Source organism: Strongylocentrotus purpuratus, unplaced genomic scaffold (genome assembly GCF_000002235.5).
Source record: "Strongylocentrotus purpuratus isolate Spur 01 unplaced genomic scaffold, Spur_5.0 spur5_contig_863, whole genome shotgun sequence".
NCBI lineage: Eukaryota > Metazoa > Echinodermata > Echinoidea > Camarodonta > Strongylocentrotidae > Strongylocentrotus > Strongylocentrotus purpuratus.
In genome coordinates, this window is record NW_022145572.1 from 1,334,935 (window position 1) to 1,352,398 (window position 17,464).

At 35.6% G+C, this 17,464-nt stretch overlaps 2 protein-coding genes across 2 annotated transcripts; both read left to right on the forward strand.

Moving 5' to 3' along the window:
• Positions 1 to 2,604: 2,604 nt before the first annotated feature.
• LOC592829 (organic cation transporter protein-like) lies at positions 2,605 to 14,968 on the forward strand. The gene is made up of 10 exons (XM_030972516.1): positions 2,605 to 2,811; positions 4,882 to 5,139; positions 6,569 to 6,672; positions 8,533 to 8,676; positions 10,354 to 10,492; positions 11,051 to 11,142; positions 12,674 to 12,945; positions 13,550 to 13,658; positions 14,027 to 14,239; positions 14,840 to 14,968. The coding sequence occupies exons 1-10, from the start codon at positions 2,662 to 2,664 to the stop codon at positions 14,913 to 14,915; spliced, it is 1,557 nt and encodes a 518-aa protein (XP_030828376.1). The 5' UTR covers positions 2,605 to 2,661; the 3' UTR covers positions 14,916 to 14,968.
• Positions 9,470 to 11,241, forward strand: LOC115919328 (solute carrier family 22 member 12-like). Its single transcript, XM_030972828.1, has 3 exons — positions 9,470 to 9,627; positions 10,354 to 10,492; positions 11,051 to 11,241. Exons 1-3 carry the CDS (start codon positions 9,533 to 9,535, stop codon positions 11,144 to 11,146), a joined length of 330 nt encoding a protein of 109 aa, XP_030828688.1. The 5' UTR covers positions 9,470 to 9,532; the 3' UTR covers positions 11,147 to 11,241.
• Positions 14,969 to 17,464: the final 2,496 nt, after the last annotated feature.

Consider the following 17,464-nt stretch of genomic DNA (forward strand, 5'->3'; position numbering starts at 1 on the left):
ATTGCATCGAGGCATCCTTGATGATATTGGTCGGGGTGAGACTGCTCTTTACCCATAATGTTCATTTATTTGATTTTGTCACGGCACATTTTGTTCATAACCTCAATCAAAAGAAACAGGCTCGTTCTTAAAATGCCGGCCAACATCGCATGTCCTTTAGCAGTTTAGAGGCGACGCTTTTCCATTGACCTCTGCGTCCGTTTACCATGTACTGGTTTAACGGTTTTTAAATGGAAATATTTTTACTTTTCAAGCTGCAGGAGAATAGCATCATACATTTATGGAGAATTACCACTTAAAACCGTTTTTTGACGGGTTTCCCATATTTGTTAAAAACGTAATGGCAAAGACACTCCTCTGGAAGGGAACCAAATCACTTACATACTCTTACGTCAAGCTTAAACATAGCTGAAGTTATGCGAAACATACGCGCATAAAGGACTTCTCTGCTACTTTGGTATTCTGAATTCCAATATGTTGTCAAGAAAGCAATTAATAATGAACTTCACGATGACTTGGATCAAGGGTCATTCACTGAATGAACAGATCTAGGCGACATGTTTCGGGAATAGGTCCTGCAGGCCCTTTACAAACATTTTTTTTGTTGCCTTTAATCTGACTACGCATTATTTATTAATATTTGCCGTCCGGTATCAGGTTGATGTTTTATCTTTTTACCGAAATTTATTTAGATGAATAATTTATAATAAAGTCAAAAGTGAGACAGCTTTCAAGGTTGACTAAATACGCAGTGACACGATGTAGAGGGAAATAATTTTGAATATAAGATATGGCTATAGATATAACAATATAAATGTTATATTTTTGTGTATAGCGTGCAATTCACATAATTATGTTATTCAATAAACATGCATTATATTCATCGTACAATATGCACATTACTTAGTCGAATTTCATACGGGAATTTACAAAGATGCTTTATTATATTATACTGGATACCTGTAGATCCAATATTCTTCCATTCCTCTCTCTCTCTCTCTCTCTCTCTCCCTCTCTCTTTCTCTCTTTCTCGCTCTCTCGCTCTCATCTACACAGTAATAATCTTATTTCCTTTACCTCTTTCTCGATCTTCCATCCCTCTTCGTATCCAAATCTGCCCCTCTTTAATCTTTCCTAGGATATTATTGATCATTTGTTAACTATTGTAAAATGGCATTGTAAATATATTATTACAGTGACTACCTCACATAACCTGCTGATCACTCTTTATACACCATTTTTTTTCTTCTTTTAAACTTTTAAAGAAATCTTGCTGAAGCTTCTATTTCTCAGTCCATTCATGCCCTCTTTGTACGGAGGTTATCACCCGTTTATCAACCGTTTATAATGGCAAAGAGCACAATTGTTTCGTCATTTGTTTGTTTGTCTGATGTCTCCGTCTGTTAATTACTATACACTGTCAATAATTCATAAAAGGAAATCAAGGACTTCTTACCAACGTCTACTCATATTTGCACATCGTTAAATCCTTTAAAAAGCCGATAAAAGTGTAATGCCTTTACAACAAGTTGTTCTATTTGGCAAGTAAAAATAATGATGGTTGAATGATATTATACTATAATTCCTCGATCCTAATCAACTGATTTGTCAAACGCAGTCTCTTGTGATTTATTTATTAAGACTACCACACGTGTTTCATGAAAAAGTGAGTTCTATCCATGGTTCTATCCAATGAGTTTTAAGTACGCAATGCCCAGCAGCAGTGCATGTAGAGGTTAATGCGCTTGTCTAAGGATAAATACATGTGCTGCACAGCGCTTTGATACAAGTTTATCTATGTACGCGCTCTAAAATAAAGCCTATCAAAATTTGAATTTATATTTTGTCAGTTTAAATGACAGGAAGCAATCTTAAAATTATATTTTTCTACATCAAAGAACAAGGATCTAGAATAGTTTTTGTATAAAACAAACGATGTATGTTTTCATTGGTTTATTAAATTTTATGGACTATTCAAATGGCATGAATATTAAAAAGTATAGTTATCAGGAGAGACAGCGAGATAGATATAAAGAGGGAGAGACTGAGAGAGAGAAAGGCTGAGACAGAGAGAGAGAAAGAGAGAAAGAGAGAGAGAAATAGGGAGAGGACAGACAGACAGAGAGGCAAACAGTCAGAGAGCAAGAGAGAGAGAGATAGAGGGAGAGGGGAAGGGAGAGTTGGGGGGGGGGGGTGTTTACAGGCAAAGTCAAATTATTCATACGGAAAAAGTACTGCTTTAATTTTTGTTCATGTGAAATATCCGAACAGAAAAACAGGCACGACATCCTACTGATAGATAATCCAATATTCTACACTTTTCTAAATCATGTATGACATTGTGCACCCCCCCCCCTTGTACACACTAACACACGAACACACACACACAGTAAATAAATGAATAGCTTAATATCAGCTTCTGATTAAGAGAAAAGATGCATCTTTACATCATTCAGAACGTCTGATATGTTTGAGGTCAAACTTAACGAATTGTCAACACTTTTAGATAAGACAATAGTATAGCAGATAAGACAAGAATATATAACAAATTATTTTCTAGCTACAAACGTACTGACCAACGTCTAGAGAAGGACATACTTCCACTGTAGCTTCTTAAAATCCAACGTTCTTCACGGTTCCCGTGCTTACTTTTGAACTGAGATGAAGTTTGACGACATTTTAAAGAATGTTGGTGAGTTTGGGCCCTATCAACGCCGTGTCTACTTGATCTCGTTGATATTTAAGTTCACCGGTTCCTGGGCGACATTGTTATCGGTCTTCATCAATGCCCCCGTCGACCACTGGTGTGCGGTAAGATCATTCAGAAACACGAACAACGATACTGTCCAACGGGCAAAATCAATCATTCTGTTACAGTCTTCTATTTTAAATGCTTTTCGAGCTGGAAATGTGCATAAGGCATACTTTAATTGGCATAGAATTTCTATTTGCCAAGATAGAAATTAACATACAGTTAGCAAATAAATTATTTAAACGAGTTGTAAATGTCGAATGTGTTTTTTTTCTTCATAACTCAAGAATGAAAGTAGACTGGCTGAATTAAGGCCCTTGTTGAATACTTTCAGATGTAAGGTTTACTACGTCAACTCGTCAAGAAACATAAATCGAGACAAATCAACTTTTAATATACATAAAAAATTACAAAACTTAATATTTAAAGGGTATGAATAATTTAATTGTTAACTGTAAATTGTATGTATTCATTGTATTGTATTTGCTATCGAATTGTGAACATCAGAGCCGAATGATATTAACGAGTGGCCAAACTAAAATTAAGGTAATTTTCTGTAATATAGATAAAAGACTTGTTTGAATTCAATAGTTTGTTATCAATTTTTAGAAATGAATTATTGATTTGTTAGTTTTCTCAACAGTTCAACAATACTTGTATTTTTAAAAGCCAATTTCATTTATGTTATAAATGTAAATTACCTTGAAAATATATTTTTGTATGTCTTTCAAATGAAAATCAATAAAATCCCTGTGGAGGGAAAAATATGGAAAAATATGGAATTTTTTTTATAGAAATTACACTTCATTATTGGTCCTCTGGATAAAACCGGCGGTCAACTATATCTTCTAAACCCGGCGAAATTCGTCTCTTATCCCCCCTCTAGTCATTACACTAACTGTCAGAACTGAAAAGGAATACTCATCATTTGATTCAATAAGAGTCAGAATAATTGTTTAATCTACCGACCGATTAGTCTAAGGTCATTAATTTTTTGTAAAAATACTGTTTCCTCTAACGTTCGTTTCTTTTATTACTTCGGTTTGTTCCATTATCTATGTGATTACTAGATGACAACAATTAATTAGGCGAAATGGAAGTAAACTGGAATATGAACGAAATAATGCCAGAGCTGATTGAGCATTAAACGTAGTAGGTGTAAACCATGTAATGCTAGCCAAAACGTATCATGGCCAAACGGTCAGACACCAATTGTACTTATTGGATCAAAGGTCATAACTATTTGCTGGCAATCATTATAGATTATCAGACAGCGAAGGTTAAGTTCTTGGAAGAGGTGAACACAAATTGTGAGCGGTATCATTGTATTATACAAGTGTGGAAGAACATCAGATACAAAATGTTCACTGTAAAGCCTGGCTCTTCAAATGCCTTAATATTCTAAATGTGGAATGTAACATCAAAAAACCGGGACGGATTTTTATGCCACGTGTTCGTGTAGTCCCATATACATCTTTCTGTGTACATTGCTTGTAACTTTGTCAAGACCTGGCCAAATTTCTTATCATTTTGATGATTCAAGAACCTTGCAGTACACACCATTACCTATATGATAGATAATCAACCTTTTCTGATCGATTCCATAACGTTTCTTTCAGAATGCAATCGCATGACCAGAACTCAACTTTATCTTTAATGATGATTCGATGATTATTTAGACTTTGTGCCGACTGAATATACCGGGTGTAGAAACAAAAGTAGGCAAAATGGATTGATTGGTTCTGAAACAAACATTCGATCCATTAAAAGAAAAATAATATGTAAAGGCCTGTTTTTAGAGCGGGTGCTGCGGTAGGGAAATTAACCAAATGTGTAAAGAACATAAAGAAAATTAAGATTTAAGGCGACAATAATACAAATATAATTAACCAAATGACATCCAACCAAGTGAATACATAATATCACAAAACATACATCTAAAGGTATGTTTATGGTATATCCCTGCAATTATGGTATTATTTTAACAATTATTATAACACATAAGGAAAAGTCATTCACAAGCAGGATGCATTTTTTCAAATACGATTTGGATAATTTTTAGGCTAAACAAAATATATATTTGATAAATATACAAAGTTGTTCTTTGACAAAATATGTATATTATCTAGACCCCCGAATGGACTCCTGGATGTGAGCAGTATGGGTTTTCAGATGAAGCCTGCGCACTAGCCCAGAAGGAAGGTAGCATCCCATCAAACTACACGTCAGATGGTGAGCTGGAGTACGCACAATGTGAAAAATATAACGTGTCCGGAGTGGGATTCTGGCCTGGGATTGATCCATCCAATTACAGCAGCGAAACGATGTCATGTGACAGTGGCTGGGTGTACGATGACAGCCAATACAAGACGACGACAGTGACGGAAGTAAGATCTTACATTATACATAATTCCTCCCCCGTTCACATCTTTTATCAATATTTGAATATATTAATCAAATTGAACAATAAATGAATACACTCCCGTATGTTACAATAATCTCCAGGTGACAGTTCTCTGCTTATTTGTGCAATACAGAAGTATGTTTAATTTCAGTTATATTGGTTGTATTGTATTGTATTTATTCAGACATTCAGTAAAAACAAAACATGTCTCGGGATGCAGCAAAAAGGTTTGAAAACCCCATACAGGGCTGTGACCCAATTAAATGATAGGCTAATAGTAATCGAATATAACGAGATAGATGATCATACAACCAAGATAAAAACAAAGAAATACATGGGTAAAATAGTAAAAACACACAATAGAAAGTTATAGCATGCAAACTTTAAGCTGGTGCCAGCAAATTATTTTAAAAAATTATCAGAGATTTGAGTATTAAATTGTACGAAGGTGTCATTATTAGGTATTATTATTTCAAACAGATTATGAGTTTACGAATGGAAAACTGACTATATGAATATCTTATGAGAGACAAATAATAATATTATTTTATATCAATATCTTTTTATATATTATAGAGATGGGTCTTTAGTGAGGTTTTATAAGCATAGAAAGTTGCACTATTTATTACATTGCATGCACGTTCCAATCGTTGGCAATTCTTACATAAAATATTTTTTTGTAATAATCGGATTTTGCAAAAGGTACGAATCGATGAATGAAGAATAACAATAGTTTGTTTTAAATTGCAATTACGTAATGATTTGTTTTAGTTCATCAGTGTGCATAAATTATATTTATTACAAAGTAATGGTAGTAGTATAATTTACTGGATAACTTCTTTAGCACAATGCTAACATGCCATCACAAAGTCCATTATGTGTGTTTCGGTCAGACAAGTCATGAGTATTTGCTTTAATAGATTACAGGATTTCGTCCTTAAACCAACTGGGTACGCAAATATCCCTGCAAGGTGTTAACCATATAAAGATCCGATAAAAATATATATATATTGTTGGAATAGAAGTGTTTTCCGAGACTAGATCATTGCCTAACCTTGCTTATTTGTTCTCTCCCACAACACGCACAAAGCGCACATACGCGTTGGTATCTTAGTTTACCTATCTAAGCATTCCTGTATATAATGTCATTAGAGGTATAATTATTACATTACAATATTGTTATTGCAGGTGCTTTTATCATTACCATTTTTATTTGTATCATTATTATTATACTCATTGTTATTGTTTATGATGTTATATAAATACATCTACCAATCTATCTACCTATCCGACCTTCTATGCCCCTTTACCTATCTGTCTGCATGTTTTCGTTCGTTTTCTTTGTTTCTCTTCACTCTCTCTCTCTCTCTCTCTCTCTATCTTTCTCACCCTTCTCTCTCTGTGCCGTACAGTTTGATCTTGTATGTGGCAATGGTGAACTTACCCAAGTATCTCAATCTATATACTACGGGGGATTCTTAGCAGGATCTATCTTCTTTGGTATCCTATCTGACGTGTAAGTAATCATTTTACACGAAAAAGTTTTGATAGAAAAAAAAGAAGAAAAATTCTATCTACCAAGGGGAGCCTACTCGGCTTCAATGCTCTTCTTCCTGATGGACCTACAATTATCATTACCCAAGCGGTTGCCACATATCCGTTAACACGTGGGTCGAGAAAGGTTAAAGGAAACTTTTTTTAATTCAATAACAAAGCGTTTACATTTTAATGAGGGAAAATTAAAGCTGAGGGGGAGGGGGGGGGGGACAGGGAAATATATTTGGTGAAAAATATATCACAGGGGAACAACTGTAAATCATTTATAAGAAAATATTAAAATACAGCAGTTGAAAAATCTATTTCATTTATGCGAAACCTGGTTCACCCCAAAAGAGTACCAGCTTGTCTACGTAAGTTTTGTTCTGATAATTGTAGTGCAAAAGGTGATAGCAGGTGTCATTACCACGCACACCTGGGAGAGAAGCATCCATAAATTTAAATACATTCAGTTGATAAACGACTTCGCATAGTACGCCACATTAGGGACTTTTAGATTCGCACGAAGACAATGTGGATTGCTACGGTCGACGTCCTTTTAATGCACTGCCTTGAATGGACGTCACACGTATCAGTCCACACAAATCTAAAAGTCCCTATTATCAAGACAACAAAGATGCCCATGTCTTGCTGAAAAACTGTACATTATTCTTGCTTTATACTTGTCTCATACAGTTTGGTACTTTGGTAGAGTATCTTATACATTAATTGGAAAGAACACAATAAATCTCGTAAAGTTATTCTTTCGGGAGGTGGTTTCCTTATGTGGACTAATATTTTTCAAGACGTGAATGAAGTACTGTATATAGTAAATAGCGTATTAAAGAGAAAAGTATATATTATCGTAGAGCATGTATAATATTGTCTGTAAAACCATGCTGAAACTATGGATTTAACACAGAGGTCCATGCTTTAACATGTTTTTTTTGTTATAGTGGCCATGGAAAGAGATTTACAAAAGATATTGTCAGAAAGCATTTCCCCCTCCTGAAACTATCAAACTTTTTACATCATACAAAATTGTATTTCCATCCAGTATTTCTGACGTTCCTTGATCCTCCTGTTTGATAATTATAATTATGTTTATTGTTAGACAGATACTAATTACCCCCCAAATAGTCGTAAAGAACTCGTGGGAGAGTCATATAAGGGACTTTTAGATTGAATGGACGAGAACACGACGAACGCCGACTGATCATGCGTGTCAACGTACTTAACTGCCCATGTTGACTACAATTAGAAATCTTTTACATTGCACTCGACGATATACATGCATGCAGGAAGTGACACTATGAACATCACGGACAAAGAAAGAGGACAAAATATACAGTTCCTCATTCTACCCTCAACAAAAGAACATTCCTTCAATGCTATTATGTAAAAATGTGTAGAACAGGTGAATATGCATGTGACACCTGTTCTACATATTTTTACATAATAGCAGGGAAGGGGTGTTCTTTTGTCTACCGGAGGAACTGTATACTTCATGCACACGCGGCGTACTAGTACCTTGAACATGTAAAGGCGCTATATAGATATCAATATGTATGTATTTATGTACTAGATTTAGGAAAATCAAGGTTGACGCATTCTCGATCGCCGACTGAGACGACGCAACGCATGCGCAGTGCCTTAAAATGACGTCACACGTTGCAGTCAAAGCTGTCGACGTGCAAATCTAAAAGTCCCTATAGAACTCGTGGAATTGTCGTTAGTACCTACTAGATAGATTTTGTAGTTGATGATTATAGTATTTGGTATGTCTTTTATAAAACGCATTGAAAGTAATGCTTATGTCGTGTTTTTTCTCTCGCTGCAGGATTGGACGCTGGTGGACTCTCCTGCTCGCTAACCTCGTATCGCTTGTTTCTGGAGTTGCGATTGTCTTTTCACCCAACTGGTGGTTCTTTGCCACTATGCGTTTCTTCATGGGTTCTGGAAGCATTTCTTTCAACATCACTTTGTTCGTTATAGGTGAGCATATTGCCACACCACTTTAGGTCACATGCCGTGTGCATTATTAATTCAAACGATTGTTTGAATATATTTTGTATTTCTCATGCAAAACATAATACAATGAATAATAATATTACAAAAAATATGCAATGAAACGATAAATATAGTAGAAAAAGCACGAGAAAAGATTATCAGGGCTTTACGTGTTTTCTATATAGGCATGTATGTCGAGTGATGATCCACTATCTGACTATTAAATAATATACACGTCTTTAAAAACCCAATTAAACACGCATTGGGACCCCACCTCTCTTTCTCGCCCCGTCTCTCTCTCTCTCTTTCTTTCTCTCACTCATGTTGTCTCCCCTTTTCCCTTAGGTCAAAGTATTTGAACCACATTTGTATAACTCCCGGCGAATATCAACGACTTTGCAATTAGAATATGTTGATATTACTCACTGGCAAACAAAATAACAGTCTATTTCTTTTTTCATTTCATTATTTAACCTTGTCTTTCATTTTTGCTGACCTGTGACCGAGCTGTACAGCAGGCAATGCTATCATTTATCTTCTATGTGATTTATTTCTTTATTAAAAGATTTCCGTTATCGACCAATTTTTGCTATCGTCGCCTTGAATTTTAAATTGTATCTTCATTCATGTTATTTACTCACAATGTGAGTAATTGAGTCGATAAATCGTAAATATAAACATAAACATTGAGCATAAGGTCAATAAGAGGACATTTATCGATATGTTCATGTCATGTTCCTTTTACTTTGGGTCCAACAGGGACGGAGTATATTGGGCCATCAAAACGATCCTTGGTGATTCTTATCTCAATCAGCTACGCTGTCGGCTACATGTTTCTCGCTCTACCGGCCTATTACATTCGCTCCTGGCGGCTTCTAACTCTAACCATGACGTTGCCTCTCCTGTTTCTATTCATATTTTTCATGTAAGAACCAATTTTGTTTTGTACCTTTTTCTTACATTGCTGGGTGTATCGATAAAGTATTAGCATTGTTGATACTTAGTTTGATAATTTCCAAGACAACATTTTTTAAAGATATATAAAAATATATTTACAACAGGGTTCCCTTGAAAAAAAAACACTCCGGGCGTCTAAATGAGGCTAACCTATTTTTACATTTAAAGAAAACACGAATGAATAAATAAATAGATAAATAAATAAATGAATACACAACATCAATTGTATAGTACGCGGGGCTGCAAAGGTACATTTACTTCCTCTACAATGAAGTGCAACTCGTTTCCCGTTTCTCAATATATTTCTTTTTAAATTCACCACTGATTGAATGTTTTGTCAATATAATCTTTTACCAAAAAAAAAAAGGATATTATGTTTCTCGTATAATTAGTGGAACTATCATACATTGTGGTTGCTAAAATCATATATATACAGATTTAATTCCGATGAACTATTCTTCGAATGTATTGTTGATAAAACGATATCATAATTACCTGTAGCATAAGGAAAACCAACCAAAAAAAAAAACGAAAATGACATAGCAAAAAACAACAAGAATTGAACGGAACAGGTTTTGAAGTTACATATTTCCTCTGCCTGAATTTTGCAATAAAATTGCTGGAAATTAAACTTACATCAGATCTCTTTTTCCTCAAAATATCCCTTTTCTCAACGTATCATCAACTCTTGAAGCTGGCTACCTGAGTCTGCAAGATGGCTTATCTCCGTGGGGAAATACGACAAGGCCGAAAAAGTTATCACCAAGGTAGCCGAAGTTAACAAGGCCGAACTGCAGAAGCCCCTGTTTACCAAAGAATTCATGGTAGAGCAGGTAAACATAAATAAAGCCCTTTAATTACTAAAATATTTGCCATTATCAATCTTTCAATTGTTTTATTCGGTCGATTATACCACATCAAGCATGCCAAGCACATTGTCACTAGCGATTGCTTAACTTTTTACACATTTCACACTTTTGAACATTTTCAATTATCATTATGCAAGTCGAACCTAATGATGTCAATCGAAAATTGATAATGGAAAATGATAGCGTAAGTAGGAACAGTACAGCCTGAGGTTATTTCAAGGAAGATTAAACAATTTGCGATTGAATAGTGTATCTATTTCGAAGGGCTGTATAATGACAGTCGGTTATTTCAATATAAATTTAACGCTGCATAGTAGGTCGAACGGGATTTTGGTCAAATTAAAATATCATGTTTTTTGTTTTTTAATTGATAATTTGAGATTGACCAACATTGCAGGCTTTTTTGCCAAGGTTTCGTTTCATAGATCATATAAAAAACTCTCTACCTCTTTATTTCCCACTCACTCCCCATTTTCTCCCTTTTTTCCCGGGTTTTTGTTCTTATCTTTCTCAATGCCCCAGGAACGAATCCGCAAGGAACATAGGCCCACAGGTCTCGATTTGATCCGCACACCCAGGATGAGAATGCGAACCATCAACCTTGTATTTATATGGTAGGCCTAATGACTCTCAAGGATCGTTCAAATATGACGTGGCAAACCGCGGCGGTATGTTTTAATTTTCCTTATTATGATGATGACATAAAGTGTACTAAGTTTTACAATTCTGTGTATATATCGTAACATAGAGCTCAGTGTGAATCCGCGAAAGTCCTTAGTTGCATGCGCGCACTTGACATTCATTGTACGTTTTTTTTTTTAAAGGCGGCTGTGTGTGTGTGTTTTTGCGGCGGTTAAGTGCACCATACCTGAATCATTTCGATAACGTTAAACAAGGGACGTGATTGAGAAGGACTGCAATCAAGCCGCTCTCATTTGACCCCATGCTCCAAACCGCCAAAAGGTTATGCGCTAATCTGCTACTGTTGACCAGGTAGTGAGATAAAAGAGCGCATGAAATTTCAAGATTTAGATTCCTACATCAGAAAATGGTATCACAGCAACTGTTCGCTGTCCCTTTCAATGATTTATCATCCATTGTTAAATGTGTAAATAGTATAACAAGCAAACACAAACCTGTGTAATATCATCCCTTTGCATCCAACTGCAAAAATAGAAAAAACACGCGAAATCACACATTAGCAAACTTAAAGTTATCGAAGATTGTAAATCATGGATTACATAACGTGACGTTCTCTTATCATGCCACAGGGCTAATGCCCATTGTGCCAAGTCTCAAACCCCCAAATGCCAGGTTGTTTCGGAGATAATCTGATTAACGCGATGGTTCTTTGAATAGCGCGTGCGAAACACACAGCACAGTCCAATAAGCATGAACAATAACTGCTATTACGAATGCGCCCTTGCACGCACATGGCAGTGTATCAATGATTAGCTTGCATGTTAAAAGCACTATAACAGTAGCGTGCATGCAGTCTCATGGCATGCTATGAGTTAAAACATCCTATTATCCTAAAATTATCCTAAAATATTTTGTTTTCTTTTCAGGATCTAATTTTTTTCTTTTACCAACTCTGGCACACAAATTATAGGAAGGGCGGAGTCCTAAATATGAACAATTGTTTGATGCACTATATCGATACAATCCCCATATAAAGTTTATAATTTACACTGAAATTTTGCCGGTAATTTAATATTTTGTAATAAATGTGAAACTCATGCCTGGCCTCCGAAAATCCCCGCAGTGGAAGCGCGGCTCGGAGCGTGGAACTTCAAAGCCAAGTGGAATATTACACATCCCATTGTTACGCTTTAGAACTCATGAATGCGTTTGAATAAATCACAAGTTTCGACTCCTTTCTTTCACCTCCCTGGTCAAACTAATAATACCAAGCTTACATAAACATGATAAAAGCAGAAAAAACAATAAAGTGCCGTTAAGATCCGCAATATAAATGTCAAGTATTATTAAATTATCATGATCATTAGTATTATTATCATCACAATTATATAATTATTATCATTATTATTATCATTATTATTCGTTTACCTAATATAGGATTTAAATTGTCGAAGAATGCGGACATTGATTTTTAAAAACATGTGTACCTCGTGATACCTCTCTCACCCTCTCCCCTCTCCCATCTCCCATCCCATCCTATGTCTTTCATGGTCTCCTCTTTGTTAGGATGGTGAACTCCATGGTGTATCACGGCCTGTCTTTGAATAGCTCAAATCTCGGCACCAACGATTACGTCGCTTTTGCCATTACGGGTGGTATCGAGATCCCGGCCTACATCATGGATATTTTCATCGTAGAGTTCTTTGGCCGGAGGTTGAGTCTTTTCTTCTGTTTGATGCTAGGTGGGGTAGCTTGCTTGTCAACTGCATTTATACGTAAGTTGCTTTTTTGTTCTTCAATAGGCCATTAAACTACATGTGGACCCCTGAGAAAAAAAATATTCGTGCTAATCAGGGTGTGCAAACCCATAATAATATAAATACAATACATATGACAAAATGCTTTTCAAGAGCCATTGTCCAAACACGAATTAAGCCAAAATTATATAACCGTTTACAACTACTGTAATTCATTGGAGCAAGCACTGACGGCAAGTTGACCGTAAGATGGCGCTGTGCATTATGCAATAAACGGTACGTTTTGGTAGAAAGTTCATCATTGTTTTGTATCTCCTTTGATATTAATCTCATCTCTTTATGAGACGGGTCCTAGAACAAATAAAGGTAGCACTTAACATGTTAAATCATGTTTACGACAGATAGACAATTTTATTGTATGGTTGCATTTAACTTAGATTCATGCGATTGCAACTCATTATAATGCGGGGCCGTAAATTCACCTTGCTTAATTATATAAACCTTTAATAGTTCTGTATACACGAAATGTTATGTAAGAAATTAATATTATATCTGCTTTCGATGATTTCATGTTTTCATAACCTACTCTTACCATAATAGTACTGTCTGAATATCATTGTAGCCACCGGCGTTGCCCTGACAACTGTTTCTATGATAGGGAAGTTCGGGATCGCAGGCTCGTTTGCAATCATATATCTCTACACCGTGGAGCTTTATCCAACAAATATAAGGTAACCAAGAATCAAAGGTTTGTAGAATATACCTCAGTTTACGAGTAATATGCAGATTATTTATTATAGATGGTGTTCATCACATATAGTTTCAACTGTACTGTATTTAATTAAATCATGTATTGAACCAAAATTACTGGATAGCAATGCTTTATGCCTATGACTGAAATACAGACATAATTTTAGACGAACATCCAAAAAGGATGGACTATAAATATATTTAAAAAAATTATTGCATGAAGTTTGAGTTGTCGAAATTCCTGTCAAATTGATCATTTCAATTGACCATCCGAATTGTAGAAAAAATGTATCATGTTTTATTCATGTATCCCTATCGTCTTTTATGTTTAATCATTTCTCCTATAAAGGGGCGTTGCCATGGGCAACTGCTCTATGTTTTCCCGGGTAGCGACCATATCAGCACCTCTTGTCCTCATCCTCGCAAAATATTGGGATCCACTTCCTCTTGTTATCTACGGTTCGCTATCCGTCATCGCTTCACTGTCTGCTCTTGCATTGCCCGAGACTCGAGGCAAGAAACTCCCAGAGACGCTGGAAGAAGGAGAACAGTTTGGTTTGAAGTAAATTATTTCCCTTATTTTACAAACACATTAAAATGCTATATATAAAAATTTGCAAATTGGATAATAATACAGATTAATGAGTGAAAACAAATCTTAAAGTCCCTCTCTGCTCATAAAAAAGGAGTCTTTTTAGTCTAAGCCAAAGCAAATTTCTCCATGCTTGGTATAATGTTGCAGTTATTTCTATATACTGCCTATTACTGTTAGATTGATTTTCGACTGCTTACGTCCTCGATAATATTAATGAATTCATCGGTGTCATAGTTATTGTTTGATACCAACGAAATCATAAAATGCAAATGTGTAAACCTATATACTATGTCATTCATCAGCAACAGCGCTAGCTACGACATACTTCTGAATAAGCTGACAGGAAAGCTTCCCAATAGGGTTGAACGTCTACTGACTATAAACAAAAAAAGAACTGTTTCTAAAAAAATTATATTTAAACATCCCGTACTTTATTTGGATTTACGATGTAACATATGAAACAAAAAAACCTGTGACTGGATTGACTTCAGTCGTTATTATTCCTTTAATGAAGTACGCTTATTTTCAACGTAAATCCGTATCATTTCTTGTGTCTATTCATTTAAGTGATGGAGAGAAGGGCGAAACCACATCTGAAACCGTTCACGACAACCCAGCATTCAGCATGGAAGACGAGAAATGATGACAATATGTATACTCTTACAAGTTAAAATTCTTGCATGTTTAAACCTTCAATGGTTCCATAGTTATGGAACGCCAAGTGGGTCGTTATAGTTGATGGATTAAACCTAATTCAAATCTACGGTGTGGCGGCAGCTGTCATGAAGTTTATTTTATATCGATTTTGAGGGGCACATTACAAAAATTACAACAAACAAAACGATAGGGATACTTAAATGAACAACAATAATTTGAAAAAGAGAAGGCTGTATTTCGTTGCGGATGTTAGTCATCATTATAACTCGTTGCATTGATTGTCCATCATCCAAATCAAGAGGTCGAGAAGATCACACATTTCCCTGCACATTGCATTACCCTGTAGAAAGAAATTCCTTAAACGCTTGAGCACCTTTTCATGGTAGCTTTTCAGGGTATTATGATATGATTACAGGGCCCTCAGGGAGAATGGTATGAATACCGACAAAGAAACCTTTAATAAGTCAATATCATCATTATTATTATTATTATTATTATATTTAAATATTTGAATGATATTCATTATTCAACAACGAAATGGTTGCTCTCAATAAATACGTTTGCGGGTGTTTCTTAAATACATTTTGTGTAACAATATTTATATCACTTTGTGTGGAATCTGGTACATGATCGATTTTTATATATGTGAGTTATTCATGATTGAATATTTTATATCTTTTGAGCATTTTATGTGCTTGTATATATTTGTAAAAGGGTGAAATATCTGTTGTCAAGGAATTAAAACGTTTTCTTCTCAGCTTGAACATCAAGTACAGAAAGATTTATATGATAAAATGTCCGATCAGGATAGGCCCATTTGTTAACGATGTTCGGGCAAAGAGATCGTGGGTGTGATAGTGGGATGGCGTTATGTGCCCTGAAGATCGTAGGGAAACGGGTGGTTATGTGAGAGAGAGAGAGATAGAGAGAGAGCTCGCAAATTTAACATTTCTATGTTTCGCGTTCAAAGAAGACAAAAAAAGGCGTTTAAACAGGTAAATTAAATACACACTATACATAATATAAATCTTAACCTTCGTTTCGTTTTAATACAGAATTGAATTAGGCATTATGTATGATGACGCAAAATATTATTATCAAGAGTGAATCCCTGATGGGGCCAGAGTAATTTGTATTTTTGTTAGCAAGGGGAACATATAAAATATATGAAAGTCACTTTTCACAAAGTCCTAATATCTATCTGTAGTGTGTTATATATATGTTTCCAAACCTCTAGCATAGATGGAAATAAATCATCAAAGCGATGGTTCTGCCATAATGAGAGAGGTATCATCGATCCAACCAGAGTTTCAAAACTTATTTTGAGGGGTTTCTTTCTTCTTTCTTGTTTTGCTTTGATAAACTTGTGATGCACTCCCTGCTACTTAACTTTCAAAGGGGTGAGTGTTTCTTTTTCTTTTTTGGAATTTAAATTTAGGGGCCTATAAATGTGGACACATAGGTGGGGAGTACGCCGGCTCGGCCAGGGTTATGCAGAAGTATGTCTCTGTTATCATCTTTCAACACAAGGTATAATAATTAATGTAAAGGGAACTTTGACTAGGTGGTCTACCGCGAAGCGTAGTAGAGCATCTTTTTATTTTATTTTCCCCCCTTTTGTCCTTTATTTCTATTATGGATATTGTTATGGTTTGGTTTGGTATGGTTTTTACTTGTACGTGTTTAATAAAGTGTGAGTTAAAAAAAGTTACACCTAGCAAATTGCTAACTATTTTAAAAATCATTCATGAACAGTTAATTATTTTCTTATGAAAGAATGTTTTATCCCAAATCATTTGGTATCATTTTGTGTTGGTATGTGATCACGCTTGGATGAACAGGAAACATTGCTTAACAGAGTGCAAAAATCGACTTGCGCCAAAGTGATGCCTATGTTATGTTTGAATAAAAACAATTGAGATTTGGGTATTAATTCGGTCTTTGCAGATCGACATAATATCCCTAACAAATTTAATCATTCCACATATATTAAAACACACACACACACACACACAATAAATAAATGAATATCTAAATATCAGCTTCTGATTGAGAGAAAAGATGCATCCTTACATCATTCAGAACTTCTGATATGTTTGAGGTCAAAACCTAAGGAATTACATATTCAACACCCGTCCCCCCCCCCCCCCCCACTCCGGGGTCGGAATAACCGCATGCGTGTTACCAAAATGTCCGGTAAAGAGGTACTTTTCCTGCGACAAAGTCCGGCCCGAGAATTGTAAAAAAAAAAAAAAAGGGTGTATTTGACTTTTCACCCGGAGATTTCTTTAAAAAGGGGGTGTTTTTCTTTTTTTCCCCTCTCATTTCTTTGGACTCCTGAGAAATTATTCCGAATTTAAGGGGGTACATTGAACATTTTTCCGTATTTAGGGGGGTCTCCAAGGCGGGAAAAGCACGTGAAAAGCCCGCGAAAGGGGGGTTCGGAAATGTTGGCAGTCCTCAGATAGGGGGTGCTTTCAAAAAGAGGGAACGACCATACGCGTACCCTAAATAACACTGAGTGGGGGGGGGGGG

Coding starts and splice junctions, on each gene's coding strand:
- LOC592829 (XM_030972516.1), top strand. CDS start 2,662: ATGAAGTTTGACGACATTTTAAAGAATGTTGGTGAGTTTGGGCCCTAT. Junction 5,140..6,568: donor AGACGACGACAGTGACGGAA/GTAAGATCTTAC, acceptor TGTGCCGTACAG/TTTGATCTTGTATGTGGCAA. Junction 12,946..13,549: donor CTTGTCAACTGCATTTATAC/GTAAGTTGCTTT, acceptor ATATCATTGTAG/CCACCGGCGTTGCCCTGACA.
- LOC115919328 (XM_030972828.1), top strand. CDS start 9,533: ATGTTTCTCGCTCTACCGGCCTATTACATTCGCTCCTGGCGGCTTCTA. Junction 9,628..10,353: donor TTTCTATTCATATTTTTCAT/GTAAGAACCAAT, acceptor CAACTCTTGAAG/CTGGCTACCTGAGTCTGCAA. Junction 10,493..11,050: donor AAGAATTCATGGTAGAGCAG/GTAAACATAAAT, acceptor TCAATGCCCCAG/GAACGAATCCGCAAGGAACA.